The sequence below is a fragment of the Oryx dammah genome, unplaced genomic scaffold (assembly GCF_014754425.2).
Source record: "Oryx dammah isolate SB20612 unplaced genomic scaffold, SCBI_Odam_1.1 HiC_scaffold_28, whole genome shotgun sequence".
Taxonomy (NCBI): domain Eukaryota; kingdom Metazoa; phylum Chordata; class Mammalia; order Artiodactyla; family Bovidae; genus Oryx; species Oryx dammah.
In genome coordinates, this window is record NW_024070212.1 from 13987699 (window position 1) to 14003603 (window position 15905).

Consider the following 15905-nt stretch of genomic DNA (forward strand, 5'->3'; position numbering starts at 1 on the left):
TCCTCCATCTGTCCTTCCCCCAATTCCACAGGCAGCCTTGCAGGCCGCTGCACATGCCAGTGTGGACATCAAGAATGTTCTGGACTTCTACAAGCAGTGGAAGGAGATTGGCTGAAACTGAGCCCCAGGCCCTGCAGCGGGGCTGACTCCAGATCTCTCCTGCCCTCCCTGGCAGCCAGGACCACCACCTGTAGTCACCCCACCACACGCAGACTCACGCACGCACACAGGAAGGAAGCCCAGCTGCACACGGGCTGCAGGGAGGGCCCAGGAGCCAGCTGGGAGGGCGGGGTCCCCCTGTTGCCAAGACGATGTCAGGAAAGCAAGGAAAGTGCTTGGAGCAGGAGAGGCCTGTGGGCCCCTAGCCAGCCTTCCTGCCTCAGCCCCCTGCTTTCCCCAGGGGCAGGTGGCAGGTGCGGTGTCTGTTTCATTGGAGTGGTTCCTGGACCTCTGAGAAGGGACAGCAGAAGGGGCCCTTCCTCACCCAAGACGCAGGGTGGGTGGTGCCAGGAGTTGGGGCCCTCGGGGCCTGGGGCAGAGTTGGGTAACACCGGGTGTCTGGGTGGTTCTCTGCAGACCCTTCCTCTCCTCAAGGACCACCCGCCCCTCTCATCCCCCTTTGCAGGGACGGGTAGCTCTGGAGCCCTGGGGACTCATAAGGAAGAGGGGCCTGGGGCTGCTGGCACCGACAGCAGGGCAGGGCTTGGATCCCCTCCTGTTGCGGGGGCTGCACACCGTTGCCCCACTTGTTCCCTGTCTCCCCTCTTCTAGCTTCCAGTGCAGGGAGCAGGCCCGCAGCAGCTGCAGGCAGTCTGGCCTGTGTGCCAGGGAGGGCTCCTGTGCCCACCAGCCCCCGGTCACTGCACGTTGTGCTCTGGGCTGGGACAGAGTGGGGCGCCAGTAAGAGGAGAGGGGGGCGAAGTTTGAGGCCACCACCCCCCTTACTATTGAGGGAGGGGCCTGAACTCAGATGGGCAGCAGAAAGGAGAGGCCCCTTGAAGTTGCCTGGCTGGGTGCCCTCTGCCCTAACATGGTTCCCTACTTCTGTCCTTCCCCAGGACTGAAGGCCTGGGGGAGCCAAGCGTGGGGCTAGGTTTTGGAGTGCCAAGGTGAATGTGAGAGCAGAGATCATGAATAGCTCAGGGCTGTGAGTGGAGCCACAAGAGCGGGGCTGCGTGAGGGAGGCTTTGGCCAGGATTGCCTCGGCCCCTCCCACCTCGGGCTGCACATGTAGCGTGGGCTGGGGGTTGAGGGTGGGGGGGTCTCAGCTCTGCTGTTCCCCACCCCAGCACTAGCCCAGCTTCCCAGGCTGTTCTCAGGGGACAGCAGGCTTCCTGCATCCTTAAGAAGACAAGTCTGGGACAGCCTAGGGGGAGTGGGGTCACTCCCACTTCCAGTCCCTGGCAGAGACTTGAGACTAAAGCATCACTTAATAAAGACCCCCTGAAGCCCTCCCTGCCTCCCGGTGCCTTTCTGTACAGTTTTACTGGGACATGGGAAAAATTACAGGCTGAAATGGCAGTTTGGAAAGGTTTCTATGATGTGGCCCAGTTGAAGCAAGAAACCAGCAGTTGAAACACAAACTCCAGAAGCAACTCCAGAAACTTTTGACAGCTGTGAAGTTCATTGACTGTGCTGAACTGGTGCCTTCACAAGGGTGACCTGTTGGTCGCTCAGTCGTGTCCACTTGTGACTTCATGGACTGTAGCCTATCCATGGAGTTCTGTAGGCAAGAATACTGGAGTGGATTGCCATTTCCTACTCCAGGGGACCTTCCTGACCTAGGGATCAAACCCAGGTCTCCTGCATTGGAGGCAGATTCTTTACTGCCGAGCCAGCAGGGAAGACCAGGGCTGACAGGTGAAGGCTATACAGATGCCCGAGAACAACACACGGTGTTAGGGCACTGACCCCCATACAGTCAGACATTTGCACGTGGCTATCCAGTTGGCTTTCTGTATTCAGTTTCACATCTGTGATTCAAACATGGACCATGTTGCACTGAGTACATATTTAGTGAAAAATTGTTTATAAATGCAGTTCACACGCATGTTCAAGGGTTAACTGTTTTGAAGGTGATGGCCTGGGGTGGTTGGCGGTCTTCAGCTGGGTCCTCTGAATCAAGGAGAAGCCTCAGGAGAGATCGGGGTGAATCTTGAAATCAGCTTCTTGAGTCTTCATCATCTGTCCCTTCACTAGGATTGACACACCTCTCGTGCGCCTAGGGAGTGGAGAAGCTTGGTGAACCCCTCGTGGTTTAAACCAACGTTTACCAAAAGCATTTGCTCTGAATTCTGTCCAGCACCAGGCACTAAGGCAGCAAAGCACAATGAGAAGTGATTTTGGAAAATCCAAAGCTGGGGTTGGAATTCCTCTGCCTAGCCTAAGGCAGAGTCCCCCATCTTCAGCTGCTGGGAGAGCCTGGAACCCTGGAGCCCTGGGGCAGCCCGTGCTGAGGGGTCCCTCCATACCGGCCTGGCTGCCTCCTGGCTAGGGCCTGGGCCTCTTCCGGCCAGTCTGCTCTCAGTGGGGTGGGGTCAAGCTGCAGGGGCTGGCTGTGTGCTGGAGGCCGAGTGAGCTGCCTGCTAATGGGGCTGGGCCACCCTGCGCTGCTCCCTGAAGGCTGGACAAGGCTAGGATTGTTGCCCCGCTCCCTTTGTCTCCCACACCCCGCCCAGGCCTGGCCCGCCTGCCTGCCGCTCCTCTCCCTCCCGTTGGCCCGGCTGGCAAGAGCCAGGGACTCCGCCCGTGGAGCCCGGGGCCTGCCGACCCTCTTAGGAGCACCCATCAAGCTCTGGGTAAGGAAGGTCATCTGGGGGACTAGAGGCAACGCACCTGCTCCAGCTGCACCCGCCGCTCCCCCCCTCCATTTCTTGGCTACAGCTGACTACTCCAGAGACCTGACCCTAGTGCTGAGGGGAGCACCCTGAGGGGAGGTAGACCCCAGCATCGTCCTGGTCCACCCCTCCCCGAAGTAGCTGGGGTGCACTCAGGGTAGGTCAGGACACCCGCATCCCCCTCTTGGGAGGGGTCGGTCATCTATCTCGGGTAGTTTCTTGGGTGTGTTCCGAAGTTTGTGGGGTCTTAGTTCCTGGACCAAGGATGGAACCCAGGCCCTCGGCAGTGAAAACACGGCGTCCTGATAACCGGCATGCTAGGTCACTTCAGTTGTGCCCAACTCTTTGTGGCCCCAGGGACTGTAGCCCACCAGAGAAGTCTAATCGCTGGGTGGCCCCGGAATTCCCAGGGTCATCTACCTTAAAGCTCAGCTGGGGTGCAGACTAGGGACCAGATCTGCCTTGTGTCCAGCAGGGTCCCCAGCATCCAGCTCAAGGGCAGAGGCTTCGGGTTCAGGCTGGCTGTGTAAGGCCTGGAGTGTGTGAGGCACAAACAGAGTCGGCAAAGCAGCAGCGGCAGGAAGAGGGGTGGGTCTGGGCTGGAAAGTTTTGGCCTGGAGAGATGGGCGGGGTGTCCTGTTTTCCCTCCTCCCACCCTGGTGGCCCAACCCCTCCACTTGTGCCAAGGAATGTGCCTGGGAGAGGCGGCCTGGGAGGCGGGCGGGGCAGTAGAGCCGCGGCCACCCGGAGGCAGCACACAGGTCTGAGGCTGAAGGGCGCGGGGCTCAGGAGGGACAGGGACCGGAACACCCCCGGGGGTGTGAGTGTAGTCGTCGAAGAGCTAGGCTTCCCCCAATTCCTTGCCCCACCAGTGGGCATCTGGTCTCTCCCAGAATTCTTCCTAAGCTCCCTGAGTTTTCTGTGGTCAGCCTAGGCACTGGGGGCCAAGGGGCTTTCTGGCAGCAGCGGCGGCGCCGGTGGTGGTGTGCCTGGGCTCTCTCTGTGCTGTCCTCTGTAAGTCAGGGTTCTGAGACAGAAATTTGGGGTTAGAGACTTGGATCCAGGGTTCCTGAGGCAGCCTTCTGGCTGAGGAGGCCACTCCACTGCTTGATGGATCAGTCCCCCTTCATGGGGGAACTGAATGGCCCCAGGTTAGGCTGAGGAGGGCCTGGGGTTATGACCACCGGGGAAGATGGGAGAGCCTCCCCAGGCCTGAAGGAAGCAGCTTGGTGGCCAGCTACCACGGCACGCATGCCTGTACACAGCCCACCCTGGGACTCAGGGATGGGGTCCAGCCTGGGCCTGGGTGAAAAGGGACCCATGGATGGGGGCAGATACCTAATTTCCCTCTGCCCTTTGTCTCCAGGTCAACGTGGAGGTGCCGGGCCACCATGCTCAGTCTCAAGCTGCCCCAACTCCTTCGAGTCCACCAGGTCCCCAGGGTGAGGGATTCACCAGCTCCTACTTCCCAGGGTGCTGGCTGGGTGGAGGTGCTTCTCTTTGCAAGTGCAGAAATCTTTGCTACAGGCTACCTCTTATCCCTGTCATTTTGATGTGGGGCTCCTGTTCTCTAAGGAGCAGGGTTTGTGACCTGCTTCCTGGAGCCCAGAACACTGCTTTATCTGGAGTCCCGAGCCTCGGAGGCCATGTGTCCACCGACTCCCAACCCCACCTTGTCCCCTTCCTCTGCCTCTTCTGTTCCTCACCTGCTCTCTGGGTACTGGAACCTGTGCTGAGATGGGGTTGGATTCAGTCTGGCTTTGGCACCATGGTGATCTCCAGACCATTCCCTTCAACCCTCCTTCCACAGATCTCTCTTGGAGAGAAAGGGTGGAGCACAGTGACTCCCCTCTTCTCCCCCCACCCCGCCCCACCCACTACCCTAGGTGTTCTGGGAAGATGGTATCATGTCTGGCTACCGCCGCCCCACCAGCTCGGCCTTGGACTGTGTCCTCAGCTCTTTCCAGATGACCAACGAGACAGTCAACATCTGGACTCACTTCCTGCCCACCTGGTGAGGGAAGCTCTGTCCCAGGCTTGGGCCTCGAGCTCAAGGGGGTACTCAGGCGGGCCAGGACTGCCTGGGCCCACGGGCTGCAGTGGGAGTCGCCGGGACTCCGGTGGCCTGAGCACGTGCCCGCCGCAGGTACTTCCTGTGGCGCCTCCTGGCGCTGGCGGGAGGCCTGGGCTTCCGGTCGGAGCCCTACCACTGGCCACTGCTTGTCTTCCTGCTGCCCGCCTGCCTCTACCCGTTTGCATCGTGCTGCGCGCACACCTTCAGCTCCATGTCGCCCCGCGTGCGTCACATCTGCTACTTCCTGGACTACGGTGCGCTCAGCCTCTACAGCCTGGGTGAGCCCCCGGCGGCGGCGGGCAGGGGGAGGGGAGTTTCAGGCAGGGCGGGGGTGCGGCGCGAGGGTCCTGGGGCGGGGCCTCAGCTCCCACCCCGCCCCGCCCCGCCCCCAGGCTGCGCCTTCCCCTATGCCGCCTACTCCATGCCGGCCTCCTGGCTGCACAGCCACCTGCACCAGCTCTTTGTGCCCGCCGCCGCACTCAACTCCTTCCTGTGCACCGGCCTCGCCTGCTACTCCCGGTGGGTTCCTGGCCAGTGGTGAAGGGGAAGGTGGAGGGACAGAACAGGGCACCCACAGACACTTGGGCACCCGGGACCGCTGGGTGTGCCTGCGCCCCACCGCTCCTGAACAAAACTAGTGGCTGTGGGGCTGTTTATCGAGGACTTAGTGTGCCCAGAGCCTGCGCCCCCGCACCACCCCGGCTCTGTCTCTCCCTCAGGGACCTAAGCGTCACGTGTCTATCCCCGTTTTACAGCTGTTGTCACTTACAGAGGAGTTATGTGGCCTAAGGGCTTTCGAAGCCACTAAACATTCCATGGTGGCCAAAGGTCCCCTGCCCTCTTCTCACCCCCATCCCAGCATAGTGATGGTGACCAGCCTTTCCCTCTTGCCTCCCAGGTTCCCAGAGCTAGAAAGCCCTGGGCTCAGTAAGATCCTCCGCTCGGCCGCCTTCGTCTATCCCTTTCTGTTCGACAACCTCCCACTTTTCTATCGGGTAAGGCTGCTGCTTTCCTGTCCTGACCCTCACAGTGCCCAGTCCCACCCTCTCGAGCCCTGACCCCAGCCCTGCCACCCACCCTCCTAGCCCAGCATCCAGTCCAGAGGATTGTGCACCCCCCAATCCTCACCAGATCCCAGACACATGATGTCCAGACCCAAAGCTCCTCCCCACCAACCCTGCTTTTCCTTTGCCAGCTGGGACTGTGCTGGGGCAGGGGCCACAGCTGTGGTCAGGAGGCGCTGAGCACCAGCCACGGCTACCACCTCTGCTGTGCGCTGCTCACTGGCTTCCTCTTCGCCTCTCATTTGCCTGAGCGGCTGGCACCAGGACGCTTTGATTACATCGGTGAGCACAGACCTGGCCTGGCCCCGGGTGGGGTCAGGGTGACAGCTCCCAGAGCCCTGAGTGAACTGAGCAGAGTGTTCCTGGCAGGGCCCTCAGGTTAACAGCAAAACCAGCAGCACGTATGCCAGGGGCTCTGTGAACTGCAGCTCACTCGTAGTTGCTGATAACTCTGGGAACCTTAAGAAACCCTGGGTTTCTTATTCCCAGTTTTAGGGGAGTAGCAGGCCCAGATGACGGGATGCTCGCCATGGATCACGGGACGAATTGGGGCAGCCCTGGGGATGGGCTATGTGTCCTCACCTGCCCACCCTCCCCACAGGCCACAGCCACCAGCTATTCCACATCTGTGCAGTGCTGGGCACGCACTTCCAGCTGGAGGCGGTGCTGACTGATATGGGATCTCGCCGAGCCTGGCTGGCCACGCAGGAACCGCCCCTAGGCCTGGCAGGCATGGTGGCCATTCTGGGCTTGGCAGTGGCCGGGAACTTGCTCATCATTGCCGCTTTCACAGCTTCCCTATTTCGGGCCCCCAGTACATGCCCCCTGCTGCAAGGTAGCTCACTGGAGCGGGGTACAAAGGCCAAACTGCAATGAGGTCCCATCTCTGAGTCTGCCCTGGAAAGAGGCAGAGTCCAGGCAGGCCCTCATATAGGGGAGGAGCCCAGACCCAGGCCTGATCAGATGGGAGCACGTCTGAGCCTGGAAGCAAGAGAGACTGAGGACAGAGCGTGGAGCTGAGAAGGGAACTGGGAAGACAGGCAAGGAGAGGGCCTGGGAGGCTGGGAGAGAGCAGGACGCTCAAGGAGGGGGCTCTTGATGGGGTTGGGAAGTGCTGAGGGTCTGAGAGGGGAGATGCATGTGTCCAGGCTGGAGCTGCCCCACCTGCCATCGAAGGCTGGGGTGGGAGGCACTGGGTCCTTTTATCTGGTCCCATTTCTGGTGCTCCTGGAATTTCTGCGCAGCCCAGGGAAGAACTAACATGGCTAACCCAGGCCCACCCTGAATGCTTGTTAACCCGGCTGGGAGGCCCGCTAGTGCCCTACCCCCAAACCAGGCAGCACTGGCCGCCGGCAGTTCTTGGCCTGTGGCCATGAGGGCATCTGTCCTGGTCACAACCGTGGACTCCGTATCCAGGCCTTTGGGATCTGGTCTGTTTGGGTGTGTCATGGATGGGGCAGTGGGTTGTGGTGGGGGGAGGGTGCTGGGCTAGAGAGGAGAACCCTAGCTAGACTTTAGGAAGCTACCTTCAATGCTTCTGGAATCAGGCAGGGATAAATAAATAAATCAACAACAGATTTTGGGAAACACTTTCTGGGACTGAAAAAGGTAAAACCTCTGGCTCCACTCCCCATCGTCCCAATGCCTCCTCCTCACACTCCACAGATGGACAAAAAATCACAGCCCCAGTTCCTCTTCTGGAGTTTATTCTAGAGCAGCAGGGATGATGGGGAGGGGAGGGGTCCTGGAGAGAAGCCAGAGCTGGGGGCTGCCAGCCAGGTCAGCAGGGCTGCGAGCTCTAGACTGGGCCGTAGAAGCGCCGATAGGCCTCCTGGAAGCCGATGTGGTCAGCTAGCTCATCACAGTCAGGGTTGAGCTCACACACCTCCCTCTTGGGCTCCAGCGGATCTGGGTAGGGGGCTGGGGCTCTGAGAACCCACCACACTGGCCATCAGCCTCCATGCAAAGTGCCCGCCCCTCCTCCCATGGCACTTGGGGCTCCAGGGGCCCCCACAGCGGCCGCTCCTCCCAGCCCATCCTGCAGGTGCAGGGCCTTGGCCCAGTGCCTCCCCTCCTCTCACCCCAGCCAGGGATCCAGGTAGCGCCTGGGTCTCTTCACCACCTCGCTGCCCTCCTGCTTGGACACAAAGGCTGTGGAGCACAGGGGCAGGGGTCAGGTGGCTCCCAGTTTGGGTGGATACAGTGAGGAGCAGGCTGGCATTCCTGAGAGCCAGATGGGAGGGAGCAGGAGGGGAGAATGGGACTGAGGGGACTGGGTAAGAATGGGTGCTGGGAGTGGGCAGCACCCTTGGGGATACGGGGCATAGCCCCCGCCCAGCCCACTTCATACCTGCGCCTTTGCCCGACTCTGCATCACCAGGCTTTGCATCTGCAAAGAAAAGGAGCCCAGTTCACCCCTGCCCATCCCTAGGGCCCTCCCCACCCTCCCCTGCTTCTGGCAGCCTGCTCTTCCCTCCTTTTCCTCCACAAGGAGAGAAGGGGGCAAATGGATTGGGACTACAGAAAGCTGGCTGGGCTGTCGCAGGGACTGCCAGTGGAGGGGGTGAGGAGAGGGGAGGCCGTGGCACTGATCTGGGGCGGGGGCGGGGCGCTCACCTGCCTGGCCAGCAAGGCAGAGCGTGGCCAGGCCCAGCAGGGCGAGGAGCGCGGGGGCTCTCATGGTGTCTGTCAGCAGCTGCGCGGACTCGGCCAGTCTGCTTCTCCTGGCCTCCAGTGCCGTTTTATACTCTCTGGGCTGTGCCCCAGAGGCAGGGGTGTGGGCGGGTCACGGGGGAGTCTGCCAGGGCTGCTTGGGGCTCATCCGCCTCAGCTCTGTCAGCCAAACCCCAAAGGAGGTTGTGGTTGGAGCTGTGGCTCCCTGGGCAGGCCCCCGGAGTGATGGAGGAGGGTTCGCCTCAATCTGAGACTGCCAGCCTCCAGAGAAGGTCCCCAGCTCCTCCCCGCGGGGTCGCTCCAGGTCCCCCAGCCCCTACTCTCCCTCTGAGCCCCAGCCTCAGTTAGGGCCATCAGTGGGGCAGGCTGGGAGGGGAGGATGGGAAGCCTAGAGGAAGGGGGGCCGGGGGTCTAAAATAGAATTGCGCGGAGTTGGGCTGCGGCCTCTCAGACTGTGATTTCCACCGTTGGCCCTGTGGGCAGGAGCCAAACCCCAGGGAGGGCGGGCCTGCCAACAGATGCCCTCATTCGCCCCGATGAGCCCTGTCCTAGAGAGGCCTCGAGAGCGGGGCGGCTCGGCCCTGGGCAGGCCCTGGGCATCAGGACAGGGGAAGGGGTTGGGGCAGCTCTTTGGTCTGCCGCTGGCCAGGTGGGCCCCAAGCTGAAGACCTCCTTCCCCGTGCCCCTCACAGGTGGGGACCCAGGGTCTGCGTGGGGCAGGAAGATGGAGAGCACCCCTGGGCTCCTGACCACCCCATCCTCTTCCTGCCCTCACAGCCTCCCCAGTGCCAACCCTGGGGACCTGTCCTCCAAGGGACAGAATATCCATCTCGAACTTCTGCCTCAGCTCAGGCTGGAGAAGAGGGGTGTGCTCACCCACCCCCGCTCACCGAGTGGAGGCCTGGCAGACACAGCACTGCCCGCCCACCCCAACCTGTGGCTGGGTGTTTGGATACCTCCACGGGAGAGGAGCCACTGGGCTCAACTTAGGGGTTGGCATCTGTGAAGAGGGGCCACCCTGACATCTCCCAAGTGTCCCTGGAGTTCCCAGACAGACCAATCAGGCCTCTGTCCACAGTGAGGGTGAAGCTCTCGCCCATACCCCTCACCCTCTGGTCTGGAGCAGGCACCCACCCCACCTTTGGCCAAGTCTCTCCTGATGCCCTGTGGCCCTGGCTGGGGAAGAGGGGGCGTGAGGAGCCAGAGGACAAAGTCCCAGCCCTCTGGAGGGCCCACCAATGCAACCACAGAGGAGGCCCACCACAGAGCCTCTCTCAGAAGCAACCCAAGGGGAAGAGAATGGTGGGCTGGCTTGGACACAGTGACACCCTGCGGAGGCTTGTTCTGGCCTCAGGGAACCCAAGGGTCCCGGTTTCGGTGACAAGGGGCTTCCCAGCCCTTTTGTATATGATGGTTAAACACAGCTCCCACCCGCCCTCCCCAAGACCTCTTGCAGCCCTGCAACCAAGACCTCAATGGGAGCCAGGACTCTGGCCCAGGGTGGAATCTTGGCCTTGGAGAGTCTGGGGAGAGGCCCAGGCGGAAGCAGCACCCTCGCAGATTACAGTGTAGTGGAGGAGGTTTATTTGCGGATGTGGGGAGAGCATGGCAAGGGCCCCTGGGGCTGGCCAGCAAGGGGGCAATCAGGAGACTGGAAACAGAGTCCCTGAGCCAGGTCCGAGGGCGGGCTCAGGAACTGGCAGTGTGTGTCAGGGGGGTAGGGTGGCGGGTTGGCCCAAACCTATATGAGAGGAAGCATGGGGCCTGCCTTCCACGGCAGGAGCTGGCCAAGAGTCCTCAAGTTAGGAGAAAATGGGAGGAATCTGAACGTCGTGTATGTTTCTGACGCCAAGGAGCCCCAAAGTACAACAGCAATGGAGACACCTTCTCCAGCAGATTCCATCACTGCTGAGGGACTGTTCTCACACGCAGCTCACTCAGGCCCAGCATCCTGGACCACAGGCCCTTGACCTTGACTGCCCTCTGCTCCTGGGTCTGGCCCTCTCCTCCTCACTCAGGCTCCTTTAGCACGGCCAACAGCTCCTTCTGTTCTCTGTGTAGAGCCTGACATCAATGAGAGAGAACAGACAGATTGGGAGATGAGAAAACCCAAACCCCTTTCCTCCGCTGTCCTTGACTCCAGGCCTGAGTTTCCGGCAGGACGATACGGAAGGTGTCTGTGACTCATGTCATGGGCCCAGCAGGGTGTGTTAGGAAATCCACCCCACTCAGCAGGTGTTTATGGCAGGCTGGGTGGCAGGCTTGAGGCCTCCACAGAGAAGAGCTGACCTTCAGAAAGGTCCCTAAAGTGTCCCCCTGACCCTCTGACCTCAGTGGAGATTGCTAGCAGAGACGCTTTCTTAAATGGACTTTCAGCTGGGCTAATGGTTTAGCTGCTAAGCTGTATCCAACTCTTTTCGACCCCATGGACTAGCCTGCCAGGCTTTTCTGTCCATAGGCATCTCCAGGCAAGACTACAGGAGTGGGTTGCTATTTCCTTCTCCAGGGGATCTGCCCAAGCCAGGGATCAATCCCACATCTCCTGCTCTGCAGGCAAAGTCTTTACCACTGAGCCACCGGGGAAGGCCTCCAGCTGGACTAGACATGGAACCTGTGCTAAAAGGGGCTCTTGGGCTCACACAGGACGCAGCGCTGAGCACACCTGACCCACTCAGACAATGGCTAGGATCTGCACCTGTGGCGGGAGAGGTGTGGCTCTAAGAGCAGGGTGCATCCTCCTTCCTGTTATGACAGAAGCACCAAATGCCACAGCTGGCAGGGCTCTGGGGATCACTATTTGGCCAATTTGGAAGCCAGAGCCCCGTCAGGGAAGTGACCTTTGGCCTCATAGTGACGGAGTGGCAATATCCGAGCAGCCTGAGGACCCAGCAAGGCCGCCCTAAGAGCACCTGAGGCACAACTCTGAGCCATGGAACCCGGCCCAGGAGCAGCCCAGGCTGAGGGCCTAGGCCACCCGTCCTGGGCCCCGCCAGGCAGACCTGGACCACTGCACAGCACGACAGTGCACCCCCAGGGCCAGAGGCTGAGGAGTGCAGACGAGAGGAAGCAGAGCAGGACACAGCCCTTTTCCCGCCGCCGCCTCTCTCAGGCTCGGTGCCTTGCTGAGGCTGTGGCATGGCCTTCAGGTTCCCTTGACTGGTCATGGGAGGAGAAGACCAAGGAACCCAAGAGCCACTGATCTGGGGACCTTTCCTGCTCAGGATCAGGAGGGTTTGCCCCAGGAAGGGAGCTGTCAAGTGGCCATGATAGACATCAGCTGGACAGAACCCACCGGCGGGCCACGGTTCAAGCCCCACTAGAAACCCTCTTTGGGACCGTGCTTTGAGCCAGCAAGGAAACCGCCTCATCACTCTGCCCCACACCTGCTATCTGTGCCACCCAGCCTGAGCAGCCCTTCCCTTTGTTTACCAACCTGGCTCCAAGCGACTGGGCCACTTTCGGGACACGCTTTTGTTACAGGGAAGCTATGTTGTAGGTATGCTGACACTCTAGAAGTCGTTCTAAAGTACACGTTGTAAAGGTGCCAGGCAGTGGTCACATGGAGTTGAGCCGCCATGGCTATGGAGTGTTGACCCTGACCGCGACAGGGAGAAGCCGCCCCTGGGCACGCCACTTGCTCTCTCAGGGCCCATTTTCTCCTCAGCTGCCACAGGGGACTGAGGGCCGGGCCGGGGCGCTCACCTGCCAGGCCTGCTGCCGGGCCTGGGCCTGCAGCTGCAGCTCCTCCAGCTGCCTGCGCCCAGCCAGGACGGCGTCCGCCAGCTGCCTGTTCTCGGCCTCCTGCTTCTGCACACGACGCTTCAGGGCGTCCCGCTGCTGCAGCAAGTAGGGCGCCATGGCGCTGCGCAGGTCCTTCTCCGGGATCCCACTGGGGCGCCTGCAGGGGGCGCGGGGTGGGGACAGGGAGGAGGAGGTGGTGGGGTGAAGCCTCTCCTCCAAGCCCAGGTGGCGCGCCCACCTTCAGCCTCAAGCTGAGCTGGCTCTCCTGTGGTCCCTCTCACTCCCAAACCCGATCGCATGGCTCCTGCTCCTGAAGGGAATGCTGACCCCTGTCCCCCAGCTTCCACTCCCAGGAACCCACCTCTTCCCTTCTCACTAGTCTGCACCCTAGCCTTCCTCCTTTCATCCACATACGTTCTCCCCAGCTCTACCCCTCCAGGGCTGGAGGCGACTCTCCTCTGTGCTTGTGACCATGTGCCTTGCTGGGGCATTCCCGCTGTCAGACTGTGAGCGGCCCGAGAGCAGGCCCAGACCTTAAGAGGCCATAGCTGGCTAACGTGGGAAGATAAGGAAAGACAGATCTGAGAAGGCAAGATTATAGGGGGTTCTCAGTGCCCAGAGTGAGGAGATGGGTCAGTTCTGATGGGCAGGGGCATAGAAGCCACTGTAGGTTCTTCAAAAATCCTTTGTCCAAAAAAATAAAAAAATAAAAAAAAATAAAAATCTTTTGTCAGTTATAAAAGGTAATTCTCTTCAGTTATAAAGATCATAAAGCATTAAACTGAAAATTACAAAAACAGTCTTCCCTCCTCCTGACCTAGGAGTCTGCTCAGGCAGGGAATGGAGGCAGGAGCTCCGGCCACTGCCGTTTTGGTGGCCTCAGCTCTGCACTCCCGTCCCCAGGGCCCCCGCCCCCTCCTGCCCAGGACAGCCAGGCAGCGGGTCTGCCCCCGGAATCTCGTGTCTTAGTCACTGGCAAACCTCTGGCATGAAGAACAGTTCTGGGTGTATAGTAAATGCTCCTAAAATATTTGTTGAATGAACAAATGAATAAAAACCAGATGCTTGGGCCAGACTAATCGACCTAAGAGTCCAAACGTCTCTATTCCACCTCACCCCACTACCCTCTACCCTCCCTCTATCCTCTCTCCCACAGGCCACGTGGGTCCTGAAACGAGCTGCCTGGGAAGATTCTCTCCTCCCAGTCACCTCAACCCCGAGGATGACACGCGTTTGTCCCCAGCTCTCCTTCCCCAGAGGGGCTATGCGTTTGTCTCTCTGTGCTGGGGCACTGTCTGGTGTTGATCCTCTCCACCTGTCCCTGTCACAGGGTCCTCTCAAGGGCCGTGAGCCCACAGTCTCCTGCACGTGGTTCCACCAGAAAAGCTCCTTCAAAATGCTGGGACTTCCCGGGTGGGCCAGTAGAGGCCTGGGTTCCATCCCGGGTCACAAAAGTAGATCCCACATGCCGCGCAACTAAGATCCAACACAGCCAAATAAAAAAAATTTTTTTTTAAAGATAATGAAATGCTGCCTCTTTCCCTATGAGACTGCCTGTGTCCAGGGGAGCAGGCAACGCCCTTCTCACCAGGCTGGCTCCTTGCGGTCTTTGCTTTCTTCCACAATCGCGTCCAATGCAATCAGGACAGCTTCCAGGTTTCCCTCAGCTTTGATCTCAGAGATTTCCTCCTGGAGGGAAAACAGGAAGGAGCTATAATGATATTAGACAATTCCATATGCTGAACTACTAACGGCACTTGGTAGAATTCTGGCTGACTTAAATTCTGTCTTCATAGAAGCATGCCACCTCTCCCACACGTGACTTTGTAAGTATGGAAGCGCAACACAGAAAACGCTTTAAGAGTCTGCACGGGCTTCCCTGGTGGCCCAGTGGGTCAGAACACACTGGTTCAATCCGCAGTCCAGGAAGACCCCACATGCCACAGGGCAGCTAAGCCCGAGTGCTACAACTACTGAGCCTGTACTTTGGAGCCCATGAGCTGCAACCTCGAAGCCTTTGTGCCACAAAGCCCGCGCTCTGCCACAAGAGAAGCTGCTGCAGCGAGAAGCCTGAGCATCACAACGAGAGAGTAGCTCCCACTCTGCATAACTAGAGAAAGCCCACACTCAGCAACAAAGACCCAGCACAGTTAAAAAAAAATTTTTAAGAGCCTGCAGCAGTACTCCCCTCCTGCCCATCATCTCTGAAGGCTGCAGCCCCTGCAGTTACCCCCATGCCGAGTGCCCCCGGCTGACAGCACACACACGTTCTGACACTTAACGAGGCCCATCCTGGAGGGTGCCAGCATGGAACTGAGGCTCCCCAGGGAGAGTTATTGGAATCCTGTCCTTTCCTGTGCCCCCTCCAGTATGCAGTTCCCGTGAATTCAACCATTTGCTAAACGCCTCCTCTGCGCCAGGCTTTGCAGCAGGTGCTGGAGAAACAGAGAGAAGCAGAACCAGGCCTGCCCTCGCTGAGCTCCCAAGGTCAGGCGGGACAGCAACTATATCCACCATTACAGCACAGGACAAGGAGACACTGGAGACTCCCACGCCATTTGGAGGGAAGGGAGGCGGTCACTGCAGCCCCTGGGCACAGAGGACAGTCCTGGGGACTGAGGGCAGACGGAGGCCGAGGGCAGGGTCCCTGCCCTCGGAGGGCTGATGACCTGGAAGACAGGACCCGGACCAAGAGTGCCGGCGGGGATTCTTGCCACTCACCTGGATAGAAGTCTGCAGCTGAGTTACAAACTTGTCATGGATGCGCTGGGTCATCTCAGGCTGCAACTGGTAGAAGCTCTTGTAATAGTCAGTGAACCTCTGGAAGCTGGTGGGAGGAGAGAAGGCACAGGTTGGATTCAGAGTCATCAGCTGGCACCTGGGCAGCGCTGCCCCTGTCACAGGGCTCGAGGCCTTGTCTCCTTCACGACTCTGGCTAACGGCAGTGGGGGCAGAGTCTCAGTGACTGCAGCTCCAGTCACTGAGGATGGCTCAGCCCCTCCAATCTCCCCACTCCCTCTCAGCAGAGCCCCGGCTGAGTTCAGGTGTCTCCCTCTGAAGGGTGGGTCACAATCGGGCCAGCCACGGTACTTAAACTCGACCTTACCAAGCACCAAATCACCAGGAGGGCTGACGAAGCCTCAGACCACTGCCCCGCCCCCATTCTGAACAAGCTCCCAGGCGATGCTGACGCTGCTGGTCTGCGCCCCTCACTTTGAGAATCTCTGGTCCTTCCAGTGCCCTTGCAGGGCTGCATTAGGACAGGGTATGTGGCCGCTGGGAGAGGTTTCCTTACCCCTAAAAAGAGCCACACAGGAAGAGCTGATGCCCGTTCTGTGGGCCTTAACTATACCCAGGTGAGGTTCCAGCCCCCAGCAACCACGGGGGCCTGGCCTGGGAGCAGAGTTTCTACCCTAAGGAGGCGAAGCAGGAAGATGGAAAGAACCAGGCCTCAGAACATCATCAAGCTGCTGGAAACATCAAGCTGGAGCCATCCTACCTCGGGGCTTCTTGTTA

At 59.8% G+C, this 15905-nt stretch overlaps 4 protein-coding genes across 13 annotated transcripts in view; 2 read left to right on the plus strand and 2 right to left on the minus strand.

The window, feature by feature from the left end:
* The window catches only part of SMG5 (SMG5 nonsense mediated mRNA decay factor), a 26987-nt gene extending 25535 nt beyond the window's left edge, over positions 1-1452 (plus strand). Inside the window, exon 22 of one of the 2 annotated variants that reach the window (XM_040230275.1) lies at positions 32-1452. In XM_040230275.1, the coding sequence (XP_040086209.1) occupies positions 32-115 (84 nt within the window). In that variant the 3' untranslated portion in view covers positions 116-1452. The remainder of the gene's footprint in view (positions 1-31) is intronic. The other variant, XM_040230276.1, reaches the window with a different exon arrangement.
* Positions 1149-12381, plus strand: PAQR6 (progestin and adipoQ receptor family member 6). 9 transcript variants are annotated; one of them, XM_040230282.1, is made up of 9 exons: positions 2728-2798; positions 2884-3851; positions 4204-4279; positions 4724-4851; positions 4984-5189; positions 5304-5430; positions 5810-5906; positions 6107-6257; positions 6577-7552. In XM_040230282.1, exons 3-9 carry the CDS (start codon positions 4229-4231, stop codon positions 6849-6851), a joined length of 1035 nt encoding a protein of 344 aa, XP_040086216.1. In that variant the 5' UTR covers positions 2728-2798; positions 2884-3851; positions 4204-4228; the 3' UTR covers positions 6852-7552. The 9 variants fall into 9 exon arrangements, with proteins under 9 accessions (XP_040086217.1, XP_040086214.1, XP_040086213.1 ...); XM_040230286.1 differs by having other exon boundaries at positions 2884-2994; XM_040230283.1 differs by lacking the exon at positions 2884-3851 and having other exon boundaries at positions 1149-2798.
* Positions 7665-10072, minus strand: LOC120855698 (bone gamma-carboxyglutamate protein). Its single transcript, XM_040230288.1, has 4 exons — positions 8592-10072; positions 8326-8364; positions 8057-8126; positions 7665-7903 (listed from the first exon to the last, which is right to left on the minus strand). Exons 1-4 carry the CDS (start codon positions 8653-8655, stop codon positions 7774-7776), a joined length of 303 nt encoding a protein of 100 aa, XP_040086222.1. The 5' UTR covers positions 8656-10072; the 3' UTR covers positions 7665-7773.
* Positions 10210-15905, minus strand: part of LOC120855697 (polyamine-modulated factor 1) — a 27287-nt gene continuing 21591 nt past the window's right edge. The window contains exons 2-5 of the mRNA XM_040230287.1: positions 15111-15216; positions 13978-14078; positions 12351-12546; positions 10210-10712 (exon numbers count right to left, since the gene is read on the minus strand). Of these exons, the coding sequence (XP_040086221.1) occupies positions 10659-10712; positions 12351-12546; positions 13978-14078; positions 15111-15216 (457 nt within the window). The 3' untranslated portion in view covers positions 10210-10658. The remainder of the gene's footprint in view (positions 10713-12350; positions 12547-13977; positions 14079-15110; positions 15217-15905) is intronic.